Genomic DNA, 22,905 nt, shown 5'->3' with positions numbered 1-22,905 from the left:
GCCCATAGAGAAGGGAAGGGATAAAACAGGTCCCTTCATGCCCCAACTGCAGTCTTAATTATACTACCATTGTCTACGGGGAGCTTCACAGTCTACTCAGCCCGAAATGGCGAAGGACTCGTGATATTGCCGAAGACCTAGAGTTACTTTGTGTCAACGGCCATTAGGTGTCTTATTTTAATCAATAGTTGATGGTCAATAACCATCCTCCTCGCTACCAAATGTACAGGAGGGTGCAGAGTCCTCTGACGGGCCCGTAGGTCAGAGCACACCCTCTAGTACCTGTAAAACAAGATAGCTGCACCTTGAGGAGGTTGGGGTGCAGGATTCACATACTCCAACACAATTCAATAAGGACAACACAAGGATATGGCAAAGAGACTGTTAAGTTCATAAGGGGTTATTTCATGCCACTGCTGACACAGTGCACACCTATCCGCTGTGGTCAAGTTCCCTCACTCAACCACCCCCCAGCATTACACAGAGCTCAATTTTATAGCAAAATGTGAGGGAGCAATCTGCCCCCACCTTTTCCTGCACAGTCTTAAGCAACTTCATCGTTAAACGTTAAACATTAGCTCATTGGGCAATTATTTTTAATTGGACTAACCCTTCAGAATGAAATACGCTCTAGCATGCATTCCTGACTCCTCTTCGGTGCTCTGTTCAATTATAATTTGTGAAGCTGGATTCTTCAGATAAGGTTTTCAGACATGGCCTAATTAAAAGTCTAGGTTCTGCCCATTCGTCAAGTTTCTGATAGCTTACCACCCTTGAATGTTTCAACTTTAAAATGATCTCATTCTACACTTTCTGCTCATTTTAGCCACATTTTCAGTACATGCATTTTCATTAAAGGCATTTAGCCCAGGTGATTTTCTGTCTATGTACAGAAAATGTTATTGTCCATTCTGTGCCTTGCCACCTTACTACATCAGGGTAATGACATTTTTCTACCTTATAAATCCGATGCTTTTTTGAACACTTGTATATACTAACATTATGAATACCAATTTCACATAATTACATCATATTAGTCCATACAACTTTCTCTGCTTAGGTTTAAGTGGGGGGGGATGGCCTCCACTTCATTCAGCTGTTGATTCAATATATATTTAATTCGGTCCTCCATTACAGTGGAACAGGTTTGGTCAATCTCCCTTGCCTCAGAAAAGCTGTGCATCGCATCACCTCTTTTCCTAGTTGCTTGCTTTTGCCCTTGAGAAACTCCACTCTCCTGTGCACTCACCTCATGTTCTGCAGGGCGGGTTTTGACCCTAAGAATCCTATAGCACATTTGTTTTTCACCCCACACAATGCCTCCTTACTCACAGCATAACTCTTCCCCGAAGGTTTGGGGAGGAAGAGACACCCTTACATCATCAGAAACATACACAAGTGGAAGGCTGGCAATCCACACAAGGTAAGGCATTGCTCTCCCCTAATCTCACAGGATGACATTTTGTGCAGGTTTGACACTGGTCAGTCCACCTTCTGAGGGCTTTATCTCCTTGTAAGCATTACTTATTTTCCCATTGCGCTTTTTGGAAGGCCACACTTCACTCGCCAGCAGCATCAGAAGCTGTTCACTGAGTTCCTAATTTAACCATTTCATCCTTTCTGTCATCCCTTGGCATTCTTCTGAGAGATTGCTCTAAATCTGCATTTTCTAAGCTTGATTTCAAATCATCAGGTTTGCCCTTGTCAGGAGAATTTTGACTGATTCAGTTTCCTTGCAAACCTCAACCAATTCTTTTTTTAACACATTCGCCCTGTGACTTTGACCGAAGGCTTAATTTTCCTATGTACAAGGTCAGCAATTAAATGAAACCTGTCCCCTTGTCATGTGTCCAAATTTGTTTTAGGATATATAATATTGCTTTTGCTTATTTATCTCAGATAGTAATGTGTTCCTCAAGTGATCAACAATTGCCATTTCCTCATCATGGGATTTGGATTGCTGGTTGAAGTCTATGATTTTGTCATGATTAAACTCTAATTGGGAATCTCTTACCTTGAACCTGTAATCTGATGTTATTTTGATTTCTTTTGTATTTTCACAGTAGCATATAACTCTTCCAGGTTGCCAAAAGCTATATTTCTGTTTAGTAATTGTGTTTTCTAGTTGAAGTATCTCATCGGGCGTTTCTTGAGATTCTAGTGAGCATGGTCATTTCCGTCCACCCTTGCCTATTTTAAGGTTTAAGGTCACATTTTGCACTAACTTATCTATTTGGGCAGAAAGAGTATTTTACTGAGCAACGTGCTGAGACACAGGGCCTGATCACGACTTTGGCGGTAATGCCGGCGGTATTACCACCGGCGGTATTAGCCCTACCGCCGAACTTCCCGGTGCTAATAGCGCCGGATCACGATTTCAGCGGTAATGTAATTCCTCATTCCCCATTGAGCCCATTCGGAAATGCCCCATTCCCCATTGGGCTCAATGGGGAAAATTCGCGCTCTTACCGCCGGTGGATTACCCGCCGGCGGTAATAGCGTGAATTTTCGGCGGATTTCCCCCCGAAATCCGCCAAAGTCCTGATTTGGCAGACCCTTAAATCCGGCGGTAATAGCGTGACCACCGGATTTAAGGGTTACCGCCAAAGTCGTGATAAGGCCCACACTCTTCTCTCAATATGCTAAAGTGTTACTCAGCCACCAGATTGATAACAAGGGTATCTGGTCTTTCCATCTAATGCCATTGCATCTAATGCCATTCCATCGACATTTTTCCATCTAAAAAATGTCCATCGAATGCATATTTTTTGGGAGGTAAAGGGTTCATTTTTGTTTAGGTGCATTATAAAGGGTAAAAAACGAGGGTTTGCGGGACCCCCCCACAAAAATTAAAAAATTAAATGCATTAGATGCAAAGTTTTTAGATGGAAAAGATTCGATAATATGGCATTAGATGCAATGGCATAAGATGGAAAGACCATAAAGCATAACCAGCATTATTTCTGTTTCAGTTTCACAGACTACAAGTTGTAAGCGCTAACCATTTCCTAAAATATATACTTGCAACCACAACCATTGCTCTTTGTTTCCGGCACTCCCACTTTCAGCAATATCGATCTGAAATACAAAACCTGGAAATATCATGTTTTACTTTTTTACCTGATTTAAATAAAATCCAGCTACAGCAAGGAACAACTAAGCTCAACTGTACAGGTCTAATATGCCATGTTGTTGCCAGCACCATTGCAATCAACAGTGTGCTCTTTGCACCTTAAAAATAAACTAAAACCATGTTGTCTCTTTGTAGCAAGCCATGCCCGAGGAGATCAAATAGTCACACAATTAAATCACACAGCATTCATCACTCTGAGGCTACCATGTTGAAATCTTTCAGCAACAATTGAAAATTACAGACACAATTGTGCCTTTGTATTTATACCCTATTATTGCAATTTTCAGGCAATTGCTGGTGTATTACACCATGAGGTCACTGAATGGACCACCAACATGTTTAGATCTTTTCTGGATGCTCACTGATTGTTATATTGTACATTTCCAGGGTGTAATATTACATATTTAAAGTGTATTGTTGTGGGTCGTGCCTCTGAGCACACTGATCTCAAATCCTCTGATCTGCATTAAGAAATAAAGAGCAATTTGTGAAATCCCTCTGTATTACTAGGGGCACACTGTGCTATGAACAAAACCACTGAGATGCAATAATTCAGCTTCTCTTTCAATAGCACTATTTTGATGAATGTGAACAAATTGAACAGTATAATACCAGGATAAAAGGCATTTAATACTCAATGACACAAATTATGCCGGCTAAATGATCGTGTAGTGCTTTTAAAATTGCAATTACTTTAACAGTTGTTAATCTGAATTGAGTGCATGTAAGATTGATTGGCTTCTATCGTCACTTAATGTGCTCCTTGAACCAATTACATGAATCAAACTTCAATGCAATTGCATGACACTCCTTAAGCACTGATTCCCCTAGAGACTTGCATAACAATCCTTAAACACGGATTCCCTGTATCTATTTGCTGCATGGCGTAGGCTAAATTTCCAGTTACAATGATCTAAAGAACATGGGCCTCATCACGAGTTTGACGGTAGCCCTTAAATGTGGCGGTAGCGCTGTTACCGCCGCATTTAAGGGTCCGCCAAATCACAGCTTTGGCTGATTTCCCCCAGCTCTGAGCTGGGGGGAAATCCGCAGAGAATTTGCCAATTTTCAGCGCGTTTACCGCTGGCGGGAAATCCGCTGGCAGTAAAAGCGCGAAATGTCCCCATTGAGCCCAATGGGAAATTCCCAAATGGGCTCAATGGGGAATGGGCAATCCCCGTTCCGCCAAACCCGTGATCTGGCCCCATCACAACTGTTTGTTACATTAAAATTTTAACCCACCTAAGAGTTGACCACCCTAACTGGTTTCAGCTCCACAGTCAATCTAGAACTACTAGACTAGTTTAAATGTCAAAGACAAATTGCACATATATGAACACATACTTACTTTAGATTACCACTAGGGGGTGTGTGTACAACCATGCAGATTATTGTTTCATTATGTGCAAATACTGTTTCTTTGGCCATTACTTTGCAACAATGTGAATATGATGTAATACTAACACACTCTTGATGCATACATTGTGATGTGTTTTAGTTCTATGTAAAGAATCGCAGTATCCATATTCTGTTCATTTACTGTATTATGAATATGTTTGATATAAATCTTGGGGACTGGTCTTGCTGAATAAAAGCAACATGTTTTGAGCACGAAAGCAATGACTCAGGGTAGATATTTAGAATTTATATCCAGAATAAAATAACCCCTGTATTTGGATACTCAGCTTACTTTTGAAGCACTGTTAGAAAATAACACCCTGATACCCCACCCCAGTAGAACACTCTAAGCGAGACTAGAGTGAGAAGCATTTTTATGTGGTTGGAGCCCCCCTTTCGTTACCTACTCTGTTCTAGCATCTACTTCCTGCCACAGAACTAGGACTATCCCTTCAGTTACCGACACGTTGCAGACAGAGCACACTTTGCAGACAGCTCACATTTTGCAAATTAATGAATAAAACACATGGGGCCTCATCACGAGTTGTGATGGGGCCCCTATTAGCCCTACCGCCAAACCCACCGGCGCTATTAGTGCCAGATCACAGGTTTGGTGGAACGGGTATTGCCCATTCCCCATTGAGCCCATTCGGGAATTCCCCATTCCCCATTGGGCTCAATAGGGACATTTTGCGCTTTTACCGCCAGCGGATTTCCTGCCAGCGGTAAACGCGCCGAAAATCGGCAAATTCTCTGCAGATTTCCCCCCAGCTCAGAGCATTTTTATGTGGTTGGAGCCCCCCTGTCTGCAACGTGTGTCTGCCATTGTATTTAATCAATGCGTTAAAGCAGTAGCCAAAGCAGCTTCAAGATATAAAGGAAAAGTAAAGACAGAGCTGATTTAGGCTCCAGTTATTTCAATATCTGCGAACTGAGCTATGGTCTCCAGACCATTTCACATGTGTGATGTTTTGGTCCTTGTATTGCGAAGTGCTGTTTTATATTGCGCAAATGTCTGTGTTTGAGGCTCAAATTGTTAAGCAACAGGGAACCGTTTGTTAATGTCTTTGTATCGTATGTTATTCGTCACCCTTTACCTGACCGTCACACAGAGAAAGGGCAGTTATTGCACACGTACTCTCAAGAATAGACAAATTCTAACTGAGGTTCCCGGATTACCTACCAAGCAGACCGTGAAGAGCCAAACATGGCAGCGAAATTTCTTCTGAAACTTCAAAGACACGACCGTGTCACTAGCCCCCAGAACACCTCAATGGCTCCTTTTCAAACTGAAGATTAATTTCAGATCCCTTTGCATAGCCGCCATGCCTTCAATGGCAAGGGGCTGGAATCGACCACAAGAAAATTCATCCAGTACCTACCATTAGGACTGATTTGATCACATACAACGGGCTTAGTAGCCAAACTTCAATCAGCAATGCCAGAGGAGATCATCCCTGCAACCAAACACTGGAATTCTGTGCCCAGGCATCTGTGCACAGATGCCTGGCCAGAAAATCCCTGAAAACCTGGCAATGCAATTCATTCTATTTATCATTTGTATAAGCGTACCTGGCCTGCAGGCATATGGGCGCTGGTTACATGCTGGCAGTGGAAAGGGGCGGGGGGGAGCAGAGGAGCAAAGATGCAGGTAGTCAGTTAAATAGGTACATTTTCAGCTTTCTTCTGAAGATCTTGTACGATGGTTTGTCTCGCAGGTGAGAGGGGAGATTGTTCCAGATACTGGGAGCATGGACTGGGAAGCTACAACCTCCCACTCTCTTATGGTTGAACCTTTGGGTGGAGAGACAATTTGTGTAGGCCGATATCAGGGGCTTGGCTGGAGAGTGTCCTTGTATTTTGTTGGTCAGGTAGGAGGGAGCGCTGTTGGAGAGGCATTGATGCGTGATTCTACACTTGACAGGGAGCCAGTGAGCGGATCTTCTAGCCTCTGTGATGTGGTCGCACTTTCTAATATTATGTGCGGCTTGCAGTGCATTGTTCTGTGGAGATTGGTCAGTTTTTTTGTGGTGGTGCCACTAAGCAGTGAGTTGCAGTAGTCCAATTTAGAGCAGATAAGGGCATGCGCAACTCGGTTGGTTGTTGCTGGACAGGAAGGGACTGCTGGCAGTAATGAGCTTTGTGGCGTCAGCAGATGTTGATCATACGTGATTGACCTGCCGTGTCATGTTGAGCAAAGGGTCCAGGTAAATGCCTAGAGTTTTTACAGCAGTGGCGACGGGAATAGAATGCCCATCAATGGTGAAGGTTTTGTACGACTGGTGAAGTTTGGCTAAGCGCAATGGGGAGCCAACAAGGAGGAGCTCTGTTTTTTCATCGTTCAAGCATAGGCTTTGCCTGGCCATACAGGTCTGGATGCTTTTGTAGATAGAGTTAATCTAGAGCATGTCCTGTGTGTAGACACCTGTGCAGGGGATGAGGATCTGTGTGTCATCGGCATAGCTGGTGTACGATATGCCTAACAAATTGAGATCAAAGACGGGTTTGGTGTATATATTATAGAGTGTGGGAGACACAGGATCCTTGTGGCACCCCGCAGGAGTTGGGTGTGGGAATGGTGTCAGCCTTGCCGGCGAACACTCGTGAGGTTCTGTTGGCTAGGAAGGATGCAATCCAATGGGTTGAGTCAGTGGAGAAGTGGGCTGCGGTAGTGAGGTGGCGACAGAGCGTCAGGGGATCAACCAAGTCAAAGGCTGCAGAGAGGTCTAGGAGCATGAGAAGCGTGAGGTTACCCTGGCCGAGGGATGTACCGAGTAGATTTTTGAGATACAGTAGGGCTATCTCCGTTCCGTGCTTGGGGTAGAAACCTGATTGCCAGTTGTCTAGTATGTGATGGGATTCTAGGCATTTCTGGATTTATAAGTAAGCAAATCTGTCAATGATTTTTAACAGGAATGGGACGGTGGTAGTGGGTCGACAGTTGATGGGGATGGCCAGATTGAGGGATTTTCTTTTAATAAGGGGGAGATCCAGGACTCCTTGAGTGCTTGGGGAACAACACAAGAGGTGAACGAGGAGTTGATAATGGCGGCGATGAATGGTAGTAATGGCTCAGCGCAGTCTTTTATGATAGAGCATGGGCATGTGTCGCCTTTACACCGGGAGGGTTTAAGGCTTTTGATGATGTTGCTGAGGGTGGAGGTGCTGATGGGTAGAAATTCAAATGGTGGTTACGATTTGGCCAGGGGGGTACTAAGACCTTCCAAATGTGGGACGAGAGAGGTTGCAGAAGACATAATAGATCTTTTGATGACGATCTTCTCTTGTAAACATGTGATTTTGTTAGTAAAGGTATATTGGACGAGTTTGCACCAGGAGTTGTCATGGCAAACATGGGAGCTGGAGTGTGCTTTGGATATCCTATCATTGTAGGTGGCTGCTTTGAATGGCTTGTCTGTAGTCTCAGGAAGCGTTAGCAAATCTTTGTATGTTGTGGTTGGGTTTTTGTGCCAAGCGGCTTCTGCCGCTCTTTTCGTAGCTCGGGAGGCTCTAAGCTTGGGAGTGAACCAGGTGTTCAGGTGTTTGTGGTTCTGGAGCTTTCGGGATTTGAGAAGGCCGAGGTGGTCTAAAGTCTTGCTCAGTAGGCTGCTGTATTGGTCAACCAGGTATGAGGTGTCCTTGGCAAATGGAGCAGGAAGCACCAGGGGTGGAGTGATGCAGGCGCTGGTAAGGTTCCGAGTGTTGCGTGCCATGACAATGGTAGTCATTGTGGTGGTTGCCTTTCGTGAGCAGGCTGGTCTGTGTGGGATGGGGGAGGGATGGTGAAAGTGATAGAATTGCGGTCCGATCAAGGACAATGGAGGTTGGAGAGAATAGCTGTGTTGCAATTGTGGTCTAATTTAGTGTGCGGCCAAAGGTATGAGTAGGGTTGGCGACATGTTGATATCATGTGCATGAGCGACCAGGGATCTAGTGTTGAGTAGGGCACAGAGGAGAGCAGGTGGGTTAGGTTCAGGGGTCGGGAGTGTAGCTGGCTCATGGGCGCCATTCTCTGATGAGGTAATATGGCGATGGGTGGGGTGCTGGTGAAATCGTGCCTGGTGAGCAGTGCGATACCTAAGGAAGGCCATGCATTGTGTTGTGTTGGGGGGGGGGAGTGGGTGTGGCTGAGCATTCAGCAAGGTGGTTGTAGTAGGTGCTGAGGGGGTGTTGGGGCATGTATACCTTGCTGGATTTGCGGCATGCTGAGTTGATGGCCCCTGGTGGTGCATGATCCTCTGGAGAGGTGGGGAGCTGTCGCGGGTAGCTGACTGACTTTGCTGGCTCGGCCAATAGCAGCTCCTGGGTTTCCTACTGGGTGGGCTGGTGAAGCCAGTGGTCTGTTTGACTGCAGTTAAGTTGGCATAAGGCCAGCAAAAAACCTCAACCAATGGAATCCCACTCATGGTAAAATTGGGCTTAGAGAACCGCTGTATAGTTAAACGAACATGCCACAAACCTTCTCCAAATCATCAGCCAAGGACTTTGTAAATCACACTCTTTCAGATCGGTCTCCCTGCAACCGTTACATGAAACCAAACCAATACTCTTGCAAACATTCAACATGCCAGTACACAACGCATCAGCTATTGGGTAGGGCTCAGTCGGGTTTGTCTCCTTGTGCCCTTTTAACTAAACCACAGCAGTAAGAAATCTTATCAACAGAGACAACAACCAAATACTTCTATAACGTCAGACCAACCCAAGGTACCCCCCTCCATTTAGGTATTTCTTATCTCCCTCCAATTTAGTCACATCTGCACCTCTGTCCGCCTTATGCTACTCGCACATTCAACCCCTACACAGAGCAGCAATCTTCCTAAAAACACAATACACTAATGGAGAGTCCCCTGTTAGCCCTATTGCACATCCGCAACCCACAAAAACGGATGGATAGGTCCTCACAGCTCTGACCTTAGCTGGTCGATCCTGGCTCTCCCTTGGCTCTCCCTTCTGGATAAAACACCCTTCAAGGTTTCTTTGCCACTCCACACCTAGAACTACACTGACACTCTTATACTTCCTGAGTGCAAGCATCCACATCTGCCTTTCCCTTTATCCCTCTAGGAACTGCCATACCGAATGTCTTGATGGGTCACACGCTGCAAGGCTCTCGAAATGGCAGAAGTGCACTATAGAAGACGAGTTTACATTGCAACATACCTCAGAATGGTATCATACCAAACTATCACAATCACTGCAAATCCCAAACTTCAGAATTTTGGATGACCCATTGCACCGCATATACATATGGGGGGGATGAGTATAGTTGATAATGTGGGGAGGTATTGGTCGGCTGCGGGGGGGGGGGGATTCCCCCACATATATATGCGGTGAAATGAAGTAAAAGAAAAAAGAGAATCAGTATTTTGGGACTTACAGATTTTTAAAAAAAATATCACTTAGATCCCCTCAGAACGGCCGACCAAGTGCGGCATCAACCTGCGACTAACCTACTACTCCATTTTATTTTCAACAATACTGTATATGTTTTAGCTTTTTTTATAGATACAAATACATAACATTATACATTCACTGTACATTTTTCTTTTACTTAAAGGGTTAAAAAATAAGATAGTTCACTTCTCATAACTTTCTATTACAAACATGATTCTTTTTTCCTTGAAACCAAATTTTGGCACTTCTTTCCCAAGCTAGTATGTTATAAGATATGTCAATGCTTTTTGGCCTTTCTCTTATGGGATAAACCTCATCTTCTAAAACATATACAGTATTGTTGAAAATAAAATGGAATAATCAACAAGTATATCTGTTAGAAGCAAAAACAATTGTGCCTGGGTGGGTGTGTTTTTCATCTAATGTTTATTTTGAAGATGATGGTTTAGATTACCATCATTAGATGTCTTGATGGTCTGAACAATTGTTTGTTTTGAAATAGGAGACAGGGGTAGTTTGTGTTTCATATGTCTTTATATAGCTCTTGCTCTATTAAACACAGACCCCTCGGAACAAAAAATGTTAGAGCACGACCTATTATTTTTACCCATGCCATACCTATTTGCAGAGATTCCTTTTTGCTGTTGTCTAGCATCAGGTCCGTTCCGATTGGTCCAAATTCCTGCTGAGCGCAGAAGATGGTCTTTCCTAATCATCACAGGTTCCTGTCCACAATCACTTCTACCTATCATAGCATTAAAGTGCTAGAGCCTTTGGAAGGCCTTCTGGTGGCTACCCTGGCACACCTGACATGTGTCCTCCATGGTACTGCATGACTCATCAGAGGACTCCACAAATTCAACCACATCACCCTGACCCTAATCGACCTGCACTGGCTCCCACTGCAAGCCTGTATCATCTTCAAATCCTGTTGCATCATCTACAAGGATGTCACCCTGAAGTCCCCAAGCTACCTCACTTCCCAAGTAGGGAAATGTGCAGACTTGAACTCTGATGGTGCAGGAAGGAATGAACCAGAAGACGTGCATTCTCTGTATATGCTTCAAAACTCTGGAACTGCCTCCCCATCAACATCAGACTTGCCATCTTGCGTCTACAGTTCAGGAAAGCAGTCAAGACTTTCCTCTTCAAGGAATGGCTCCTTCCTAACTCCTAGGTCCAGACACCCTCCACTCCCCACCCCACCTGAGACAAAGTGATCTGCTCCCTACTGTCCCCTCTCATGATTGCTTGTAAACTGCTCGCTGCAAATTGTCCGCCCTCCTGCTCCCTGCTCCCTTTTGCTCTGCTTCGCTCACTGTGTTCTTCCCCCCCATAATTGTAAAGAGTTCAGTTGCTTCCCAAAGCTAGGCCTGCACTCAATAAATGCAATAATAATAATAATAATAATAATAATAATAATAATAATAATAAAACTAACATTCTAGAACATAATCTCTTACACCCCAATACAAACCTGATTAATTTACTCTCCATATTAGAACTGAACCACTAGTATATTTGCATAGCTTCTAATAGATTCAGTTTGTCAGAGCTGCATAGGTTGAGACAGGAACCTGGCAACTGCCTTTTGCTCCAACATTTATTTTCTCTTATTTTAATATACTCAGTAATTTGGCTCATCCTATAAATGATATAAGCCAGGTTGATGGCAAATCTCACCCGATAGCATACAGAAAAACAAAAGGAGTGATGGCTGGAAGGTTTCGAATTAATCTAATTTAGGTATCTGTACAGCGCTAAACATACAGAAATAATCCTTCTTTGCAGTACTACACGGAGCTAGTAGGATTTGGAAAGGGCACGGAGGTGAGGGGAAAGAATGGAGGGTTAAAGGGGAATAAGGAAATCCCCACCGAGCGGAAAGGGGTTTGAGATGAAGAAGCCTTTTTAGGCTTTGTCATGGCCACAGGCCCCAGAACACAAAAACCACACCATCTAGTGATGGGGCAATGGGTCACTTGACTCACTTATGTCCCCTTTGGGACCCATAAACACAGGGGCACCAGGCTCATATGGAGATGTGAGCAGGAACACTTTATTTCAATGCAGGAGTGCTTTTATTTTACAAGAACTTTCCAGGAGCTGAAAGTCTTTATTCCAGAGAACATCCCCATGTGCCTACTCATCGGGTGTGGCTCCCTAGACCTGGTCTTCATGTGCTGACTCATCGGGTGTCGCAGGGTGTGGCAGGCAGGCTGAACCTGGTAGGCGTGGCATCAGAAGCTCAGCTATATAAGCTGCTCCATCCTTAAGGCCGGTGCTTCATGTTACTGTGCACTCGCAGGCGTTCTCCTGCATACTGACCTCCAGGAAACCGGTGCTTCATCGCTTCATCTGCAGACTCATCTCCTGACATCCAGTGATCTTGATCCCGAAGCCACAGCACCGCACTCCGCATCCACAAACTCGGTCCCGTGAAGAAGAAGATAGACAAGGTTAGAACATCTGTCCTAGGGCTGCGTGCCACATTTAAACCCTGCGCGCCCCTATTTAACAACGTACCAGCTACTGTACTGCTGCAGCTTTGTTCCTCATTCCCACCGGCTGCCGCCTCGAGCTCTGCAGCTTCTGCCAGGCTAGCAACATCACCTGCAAGGGAAGAAAGCAAAATAGCAAACTTCAAAAGTGCAACGGACCGTAATAGAAGCTCACAAACTTTACAATACAACAAAAACAGACGAGGAAAGACAAAGGCAAACAGGAACACTTACCTGAAGTATAGTGGCTTAGTCGCAGCAGGACTGGACTACCACATGCAAGGGACCAGTGAAGGAACTCTGTCCAGATCATACAAGCGCCCCTGCCAGAAGCAGCAGGACCGAGTGCTTGTCAAAACGAATCAACAGGTGAGCTTTCCAGGGACAGCGCATCCCACGGGTACCATTGTTTGGTAGAAGGGGTCTGGAAGGGGAGCAGGTGCACAAGCTGGCATACTCAAGCCCCCTATTCTCCATGCAGGAGCAGTTCCGAGCAGCATCACCTATTACCATCAGTCACCACATAAGCGCAGAGGGCGAAGTCGGACCCGAGCAACCTCACCCCCGGGAGGGCTGCAACCGTGCCCCAATGCCTCCGCAGAGAGCAGGTGAGCGTAACCGGCTTAGAGAAGGGGAACTCCAGGCTGTGACACCAAAAAGAGGAGTTCGCACCAGGAATTTGTTGCATTTATTGAATCAAATTTCATATTAAAATGAATCATCAGTCCTGAGCATTAATGACTTTGCTACTATGTTGCTACAACGAGACAAGAACGTTTTGGCTTATACAAAGCACTCAATGAATTGAACAAAATATTTTTTTTCAAAGAAATGATATAGATTTTATTGCATTTAGACAAAAAGAAAATAAGAGGCATTGGAACATCTACTACGATTTACTGTGTTGGGGTAGCAGATGCACATTGTAATGAATGAACACATACAGCAGAACTTAGTTGACATGATTCAAAAGAGTATGTGAGATAAATAAACTAGTCTAAATCTAGTCTTGCAGGCCTAAATCAATTATGGCATACTCAGCATGGTTATAAAGACACAAAAAGTACATAGTGCACCTAGGTTAAACCTAGATGAATTCAGGGTGTGCCCAAAATAAGTCTTGGGGATGCATGGGAATGAAAAGAACAAAATTACAGAATATATCCAGGGCCAACGCCAAGGGTAAAATCACATAGATGTTTCAGTGGTGTGTAGAATTGGACCTCCTTCATCAGGACCAACACATATTGGGCCCTATGGATGCAAAACAAAATGTTTACCTTATATTCTTCAGATAAACCAGACAACAAACTAGTGCCTTAAAGGCACAAAGAGTACAAAAAAGGGTTAAAAATGCTCCTATTGCTAAGACAATACCCCATTCACGAAAGGAAAGAGTTTAGCATCACCTTCTATGCCTGATAACAATCTATGTAAATCACACAGTTGAGGCATTGTTACCAGCATGCCTGAAGATCAGTCAGTGTGAAGCAGCAATATTTACAACATAACTGATCAAAACAATCAATCAAATGAAAGGGCAAAATCCACCTACACTAAAGTAGGGCTGTGTAGAGGAAAACAGCTTGAACCAGAGAGGCAATTACGTTCCCTGGTATGGCTATTCTTGTGGTGAATCAATATAGCACCTAGTCGTACCCTGTAACAAAAAGATGTTCAAACACAGCATATGTAGCTAGCTGAGCTAGCATCAGAGTGAGGTATTGAAAAAAAATAGGGAATTATAGAGAATATGAACTGTTTTAGACAGCAGTCAGTGTGAGAATATCGAATGGAGCATGTGCTACATGGGTAATGTCCTGTCAATGGTCTCAAGTCCCAGCCAGTTGTGCTCGATCTGCTCTCTTGAGGTTGTGAATGAATGAGGTAATCTCTTACATTCTTCTGTCGCTTCGAGGCAAATAACGGTAAAGGTTCATTTTGGAGGTTTAATTGAACCAGTGGCCAGAATGATTGGATTCTTTTGACTTATAGTGTCAGTACTATAAATTAGTGCACACACCAGTTTTTCTTGATGAATAGCTGTCTTAGGTTGGAACAATGTCTCTCGTGGTGTGTACTTGCCCCGTTTCAGTGCCTGTGACAAAAGTTTTTTGGGTACCCTCAAGCTGTGAGTCTTGCTGCCAAGAGGTTTGCCTGTTGGTCATATTCAGATGTTAATGTACAGTTCCGACGTAACCGTAGGAACTGGCCATAAGGGAGATTTTTCTTTTAGCTTTGCGGGTGGAAGCTGGATAAGTGTAATAAAGTATTCCTATCGATAGGCTTTTTTTTTAGTAAAGTGAGCAAATGAGAATTCCTTGGTGATGTTTAATGGACAGATCCAGGAAATGTATTGCCTGATTGCTCATGTCCATAGTAAATTCAATCTTGATGTGACATTGATTGATCCTGTTGAGACATTCTGAAAGAATAGGCCCTGGTCCCTCCCAAATGAAAATAATATCATCAATATACCTCCTCCGAATGGGAGATATACTGACAGAAGGGATTAATGCCAGAGAAGACAACGCACTCTTTAAATGATGCCATAAACGGAGTAGCCAGGCTAGGTGCGAATGCCGCACCCATAGCAGTACCCTGGGTTTGTTGGAAGAACCGGTCCTTATATTTAAAGACATTTTTCTGTAGAGCCAATGTAAGTAATTCCAGATTTAAGTCTTGTGGCACCCTAAGAGGTCTGGTGTCATGTGTAATGGAATCACAAATGCATTGAACTGCCTCCTCTTATGGGATGCTAGTATAAAGGACGCAAATGTCCATAGTGACCAAAGTATCAGCCGGGTCCAAAGTTTTGCCTTCAAATAGTTCGATAATGGAGGTACTGTCCCTCAGGTATATATCTGTTGGCTAATTGGTTGCAGAAACATTTCGACATACTGACAAATGGGTTATTAGACTGTCCCACATCATGTTAGTATTGGTATCCCAGGTGGTTTGTTAGCATCTTTATGAATTTTGGCTATAGTATTAAAAGATGGAGTGGAACCCTCAAAGGTATTCAAGAAAGTGAATTCCTTGTATGTGGTCCACTCCCTCTGTAGCACAAATGTAGTGATTTCCAAAATCGTGTTTTGCAATTCAACCGTGGGGTCTTTACAGAGTTTTATGTAGCTGGCTGGTTGATTCAGGAGGTCCGTCACCATGTTCTGATATTGGTCCGTATTCATCACTACTATGCGGTCACCTTAATCAGCAGTTTAAATGATGAGTTGATTATTGGCAAGTGTATTCAAAGCTTGCAATTCTTCGTTAGACAAGTTACATCTCATGAGTTGTCTCCTGTTTTGCATAGATTGAAGTTCTTAAAGGACACATTTCTCAAAGGAAAGGAAGTCTCGCAGGACTTCACTGTCCTGAGGTGTAAAAGTGGACGGGGAATGTAGGCTAGTATCATTCTCATCCTCTGCAGGTGGCTGATCTCCGAAAGAACAACTTCAGTCTAATTTTCCTGAGAAATGTCCTAATGTTCATCTCAATGACCAGTCAGTAAACATAGTAGGTATGAAAGTAAGACCTTTAGATAATACCCTGATTTGAGAGGATGTAAGAGTGTGCCCAGACAAATTGAACACTGGAAGTGCATTCTGTTGGGTATTTATCTCTGAAAGGCTCTCCTGGTTCTCAGGCGTCGCGGCCCCAGTCACCCAGTCACCAAGGTTGGCTGTACTGATGTAGGTCCCAGCCAGGGCTGCGGCCTCTTTTTTGTCCTCTGCCAAAGAAAACTTTTTTGGCAGTGAGCAGGATGATAGTGTTGTGTGGGGAGCCCGGAAAAGCATTGTCGGTGGATTCCAAAGAGCCCAGAGCCTGCAGTCCCAAGGAGGAGAATCATTGGCATTGGTCTCTAAGTGGGGCTTTGTCGACTAAAATAGTGGGACCGTGCCGTAAAGGCTGCCTGAGAGGTGTGGTCCTGTGCAAAGTAGCTGCTGGTAGGCAGTAATTGAGGGAGGGGGAAACGTTAGTGGAGCTAAATTGCTCAGTGAGTTGCTAAATGGGGAGAGGGGTAACGTGGAGTGCTTGCTGAGTGATCATTTGCTAGCCATCAGGGGTCCCGGTGGTATCCCAGGCAAGGCCCTTTCCTGAGGAGCATGGAAGTAAGAAGGGTTAAAGTGCTAGGATGAAGGGGCACTCGAGGAAAAGAAGAGGGTAACCACTTTGGCTGCCGTGGGCAAGCTTTGGGTCACAAAGGGAGAACCATCTAGAGACCGAAAACGGCAAGCGGGTAAAGTGGCAGGCAATCCGGTATAGGCCAGGAATGCCACAGTGACCAAGAGCAATAGCTAGCACATACATATGACTGTGTTCATTATTATTTCGGAATTGTATTTTTGCTTAAGAAGATCCCAAAGCATGACAGCCCCAACTATGCGTTAAACCGACATGGCAAGTCACCATTGAGTTCTGCGATCTATGGCAATGTGCCTCTTCATGATCCAATACATTGTCAGAACTTTCCTTATCCTTAAAACATAAAATAAGGGGTACATTATCCCATATGTAACATCACCTAACTCCTCATACTGTCTTTCCTAAATTATAGAGATGATTAAGCGTAAAAGCTATTGACTAGTTGGACAACATTTACTTCTTCACAAAGGTGTTTTAAAAAAAATCCACTAAATTAAATAATGTCCGTTTATCTTCCTTATCTTTTAGAAACTGCGAATTCAGTAGGTTGTTTTTTTGTGCTTGTTAATCCTGAATGACGTCGCTCAATGGCTAAACTGTGATTTTTCGCATGTTTCTCGCCAGGCAAAGCCATAGTACAAGCCAGACGCCGTGAGCAAATGATTCGGGTGCATGAGGATTGACGTGCCATTCTGCCATCAGGATGCTATGTGGTGTAAGTATTTCCTGAGCAGGTGAGAAGTAACCTGTCCGGGGGAAACAGAAATTACAAAGAATTGTGAATCCATTTCAATGTGTATTGGTCCTTCATGCAAGGTGCAGGCCTCTGAAGCTAACATGCCTACCCCAGGCCTGCATTCCAGGAATACTCTTGCTTCATCCAACGAACTTTAAAGCGAAAATTCCCTTTTTCCCATAAGAACGAAATGTCCAGTGTGGATTTTGTTGCTCATTCTCTCTGAGACCACTATCTGATCAAGAAGTCTATAGAACTTCGAAAGCTAATGCATCGTACCATTTCCGCATAATATGTTCAGTTAGTCCAACAAAAGGTATCAACACTTGGATTCTGTGTTATTTTAAAAGTGGACCAACACAGTGTCAAATCTTTCTTTGCACCGAATATGAAAGTGACTAGTCATGTAAATAACCCACGCAAACGTATGTTTGAGCAAGGGGATGTAGGCGGCTGCACTCCCTAGACTGTGCCCTCAACAGACCCCAGAGCCTCTGGAACTTCGCAGGAGTTATTGAACTAGAAATATGACAAATGGAACAAAATAAAAAAGTGCAGTAAACGTGATAGGTTGTGCCAGCGTAACCCTTCATATGTACTAGTTTTGTACAGTTGCACAATTGTGCTATGCTACAAATCAGGACACCGTAGACTGCATGCTAGCGCATGGGGCTGCAACATGGGCAAGTCCATAAGCGTGCATTTCACATGTTGGCATCTGTGAGCTGAATTAGGTTTCACCAGTGATGACCACGCCCATTAAGGTGTCACATTTACGATCCTAGCATATATTGCACTGTGTGCTAGTGGGGGTGGCTCATTAATCGGCTTCATGTTCTGAGGCGTGTGGCCGCACAGGACTTCAGGGGGTCATTTGTGGCAGTTTCTGGCAAAGTGATGGTATATGGGAGGCAGCACAGAGGTTCCGGCATGCACAGATGTGCTTGGAATAATCCCCACACCAACCGTAAGCTATTTTTAAACTGATTTGCTTTGTCAAGGATGCCCTCAAATCATAACCCAAAGAAAGCTAAGAAATGCATGTTCATTTCGGAAAGATGTCGCTGCTTCAATTTGCAGGATCTGCAGGGTCCCCATTGGAGAGAATGAAGCAGCTTTTTCCCATGTAACTGTTCCTGTGCTGCTGTTAAGACAGAGGAACACAGCACAGAGCAAGGGGGATTGCATTCTAGATCAGGAGTCTCTCAGTGTACCCCAAATCTTGTTTTAATCTTATTATAGTGATATCCCTGGTATATGCAGCCTTTTGAACAGGGCCATGAAACTGCTTAGAACTTAAAAAATTGTTGGTTGCTGTCTTTCGTTTCAAATTTTAATGTTGTTCTCTCTGTCATTTTTGTGCCCATTGCCATCAGTCTTTTGTCTCGTTGTCCTGCCTTCCATTCCACTGTTCACAACTTCCTCTTCCTGCCAGGTTGCCCAAGTCCTGCCCAACACATGGGAGTCGCCCGACAAAGGAGGCGGCCTCCATCGCTCCTATAGTACAAAGAGAGATGGATCCCACGCCCTGGATAGGATCCACCACCCGGCATGGGATGGAGACGCGCATCCGGCGACTGCTGCGGCTACACATGTAAGAACGTGCGGCAGGGCTCAAAGCAAGAGAGAAACATTGGTAGGTGAGGCCACCAAGCATGAGAGAAGGACAGAAGCGAATTCAATGACGGTGGAAACTAGGAGACACAAGCAGGGGGATTAGGGAGGCTGGAAAGCTTATGTTATTGCTATTTACACTGCAACCATCACCACCGTAGTGATCTTAAGGCGCCTGTGCGGTTCTATGTGATATTTATGCATTTTAAAGACCGAACACAAAAAGACCGATTTATTTCAGCCGTTTTTTGTGTTGGCTTTAAAATGCTGAAATATATCATACTGCCTCCTCCACCATCTACCACTAGTTCTCGTGTTAATTGGGGAGGTTAGCCCGCTGTTTCCCCCAGAACCCTCTTCCCAGTACACCTCTCTCTCTCTCCCTCTCCTTCTTTCTTTCTTTCTTTCTTTCTTTCTTTCTTTCTTTCTTTCTTTCTTTCTTTCTTTCTTTCTTTCTTTCTTTCTTTCTTTCTTTCTTTCTTTCTTTCTTTCTTTCTTTCTTTCTTTCTTTCTCTCTCTCTCTCCCTCTTTCCCCCTGACACTCCCACGTCGACTCCCCGGGTATCGCTGTGCCTGACAGCCCCTGAGCACACACGTGTGTGGCAGGGGCATGACAGTTCGATTTAGAAAGACTGCTCTGTGTGGTCTTTCTAAATCGATCTTTTTTCTATCTTTTGACTTCACACCGCCTGACCTTGTCCAAGAAGCAGCGTATTGTGAGTCTGCCAGGTCGTCGGCAGACCTTGATCTGTGGATAGGAAAGAAGAGGGTTGGGGAGTGAATTGGAAGGAAAAGGGGGGATTGGACAATAAATGTGTCAAGTGAGTGGGGCAAAACACAGGAGATCAATCAGGGAAAGTGTTTGTGGTGGCATGGGTCTGTGTTTTTTACTGTGATTAGTTATCAGTCAGGCCTGAGGGAACATCCCCATGATATATGGCCAGTTATAAAGCAGGGATTTACTGTGAAGCCAACGTCTGGAGCAGAGGTGTGCTAGGTACTACATGTGGTGTGGGGCGATTGCGGGAGGCACTTGAGGGGTACTTAAGCAGGCCCTAGTGGATATGACAGTGTGAGTAACTTACTGACTAGAAGGATGTTTTGCAAGAATAGAAAGACATGAAAGAGGATAACAAAGCCAAGCTGGTTTAAGAGTTAACTTTAATTTGTTCATTCGCCCGTGCCTAGGTACATTTGACTTTTGTGAGGGGTTTTGGTAAGGAATAGCGTGAAGACCTAGGCAGGTATGAGAGGGCCTAAAGGAAGGTGTCCACTATAAATCCCATAACCCAGATGCCAATACATCTACATGGCTTTGATCAGCCATTCCCATATCATTAAAGCAATCGATGCAAAAATTCGGAAGTGAAAGATTATCGATGCTAAGTTATTAATAACCACGTAATATGCAGAGGCAAACATCAGCAGGTTATGGGTAAAACAGGTTCTGTTACATGATGCTCCTGTGAAGGAACCCTGAAATCTCATTGTCGCATACGCAGACTGACACCTGGCATATAATGAATCCCCTTTCTTAGATAAGTAATGCTTCTCATGATATAATAATAAATAATAATTAATTTGCAACATGGATAAAAGCAAGCACTGCCTCTTTTTCGACCATTTCTTAGTATTAGTCCTGTTCTTCCATCCCTGCTTAATTTAGTTTTTTCTTCTTTTCCTTCTTCGTAATAAAGGCTTTGCAACCTGTAGCTCGCCAGATGTTTTGGTCCAGAACGCCCATGATCCTTCGCCATTGGCTACGCTGCCTAGTGCTGATGGGAGTTGTAGTCCAAACCCTTTTGTAGAGCCAAAGGTTGCCGCCCCCTTTCATAGATCCTATGTCAGCAGCCATATATCTTTTTTTCACTTCTTGCCTTTACCAGTGGCAGTGTGAACCTGTTGGTCCAATACTCCACATCCACTCCTCTTCGGCCATCAGTTTCACCAGCTTTCCAGTGGTGAGCCATCCATCATTATGAGACCAAATCACATGATTCCGGGGACGGGTAAATCAGGTAACCTTGATCCTCCTTGCACAGGTCCACATACAGTTTTTCATACGATCAAAGCGTGGTGGTCATGTTTTGAGAGCTCTCTGAGATGAGCAATCTGCACAGATGAATATTTCTGGTGCAAAGCTTGTTCAGGCCTAAGGTTTAATGAGCTTTTACTGGGGTTTGGCAGCGAAGTGCCTACCAGCAGCAGAAATGCTAAGACTCTTGTATAGCCCCCTTTGGGTCTAATGAATTGCATCTGTTTCTCCCTGGCTCTGCAGTTTGGTCTTTTCGACAAAAAGGCAATTCTATGTGGCCGACTATGGTGTCAACATGCGAGTGAAGTCTTATTGACCGTAAAGACATCAAATCAAGCATGGGGGCTTCAAAACACCCCATTGGCTGAGCCAGCATAAATCTTTGCCCAACTTAATGTACCTCAACTCGTCCAGGTGTCCCAGCTAAAAGCTGAATTCCTCTTCTCAGAAAGCCGCCTTTGGTGGCAGCCCATGTCTAGTGTTTCTGGATGATATACATTAGAATGTCTGCTTGGCGCCAACCGCTGCCATCCATTATACACTCGATGATGCTTCACATCATTGATTGGCCAGTGGTAAATGAACCTGCGGTTGGAGCTTTCCTAGTCTAAGGTATTATCCAATAAATAAATGGTGGGCTGAGAATATGATACTCCTTAAAAGTAACTTGTCTATTGAAATCCATAAAGTTAAGCATAGACCATATTGCATTTGTTATTTCAATGTTTTTAGGCCTTCAAACACGTTTTTCGTAATTCCATGGTGCTGGGGCATTGGCCAATTTGCTGCCCTAACTACTAGCCTCCTTATGCCTGCAGGACGGTACTTTGCAGACCTACCTGTGATGTATGACCATGTGCTGATCTCAGAACGCAGTTTAGGAGCAGCCACTATTGCAATGCACATGGGATCCAAGACGTGCCATCTAACTAGAGATTTGCAATTCTTCTGACATGGGTCAAGTGTCCAGAGACAATCAAGCTTAATCGGCAATAAATAATGCCCAATTAATCTAACATCATACAAATTCACTTAGGCTTTGCGAAATGCGCAGGGATTTTGCAGTGCACTCAATCCCGGGAGTCGTATAATGAATGGCATGCTAGAACGGAAATGTATTAAGCGTGACTGTGGGAGCTTCCATCTTGAGTTGCAAGTCTATCTTTCATCTTGTCGTTCAGCTCCTAACGTAAGTAGTTGCAAAGCTGACAGAAACCACCTTCAAGATAATTCCTACCCACTAGTCACTTCATTCAGCGGAGAAGGTGACCGTTTTACGGGTGACAGCCCCCGTTATCTAGAGCACTCGACCCCTGTTCTGGCAAGGTTCAGCAAAGCAGTCAAACGTCCCAGTTTTATGAAAAGTTCTACATAGCTTCGTGTGTGCCCCCCTCCAGCCAGTTCCTGCTTTACACATTGTATGCCTTGACTAGGTATATTTTTCCCATTGAAAACATGGGCGAACACATGCAAGCATGCAACATGCATCACGCATGGCACGGGGCCACTTGGCAGCTAGGATGATCCTGTTAGATCCTTATTAGAGACGAGTTGAGTACAAGTCAGGTTGTAGCTGCAGGGAGAGACTTGTGTGATGTACATTTAAGCATCTCTTATTGATGCTTGAAGGTCAGATAGCCCCAAAAACTGACACGAAAAAACAGATGCAAGTCAGTATCGAGAAGACAAAACGGGAGAAATTGTATGATGGAAAGGGTAAAACGTAGACCGTAAATTAAGTGATGGTTTCAGGCAGATTAAGATAGAGAAGTAATGGATGCACGCCGGTGACCCTGTAATGCTGGCATCAGAATTTGTCACCATTATAACAGACCAGCACTAAGCAGAAAAAGAGCCCAAATCTTCCTGAATAGGTTTAAACTGTTTCAAATGCTGAAGATGTAGTTGTTATAATCCAGAAAGAGGCTAAAGATACCGAAAG

General features: G+C 44.2%; 1 protein-coding gene across 1 annotated transcript in view; it reads left to right on the top strand.

Moving 5' to 3' along the window:
* Positions 1–22,905, top strand: part of KCNS1 (potassium voltage-gated channel modifier subfamily S member 1) — a 501,402-nt gene that overhangs the window by 225,037 nt on the left and 253,460 nt on the right. The window contains exons 2-3 of the mRNA XM_069651358.1: positions 17,203–17,293; positions 18,750–18,908. Coding sequence (XP_069507459.1) covers positions 17,282–17,293; positions 18,750–18,908 — 171 coding nt within the window. The 5' untranslated portion in view covers positions 17,203–17,281. The remainder of the gene's footprint in view (positions 1–17,202; positions 17,294–18,749; positions 18,909–22,905) is intronic.

This window comes from Ambystoma mexicanum, chromosome 3p (genome assembly GCF_040938575.1).
Source record: "Ambystoma mexicanum isolate Mex_15411 chromosome 3p, UKY_AmexF1_1, whole genome shotgun sequence".
Classification (NCBI taxonomy): Eukaryota; Metazoa; Chordata; class Amphibia; order Caudata; family Ambystomatidae; genus Ambystoma; species Ambystoma mexicanum.
This window is presented reverse-complemented; position numbering and strand designations above follow the sequence as displayed.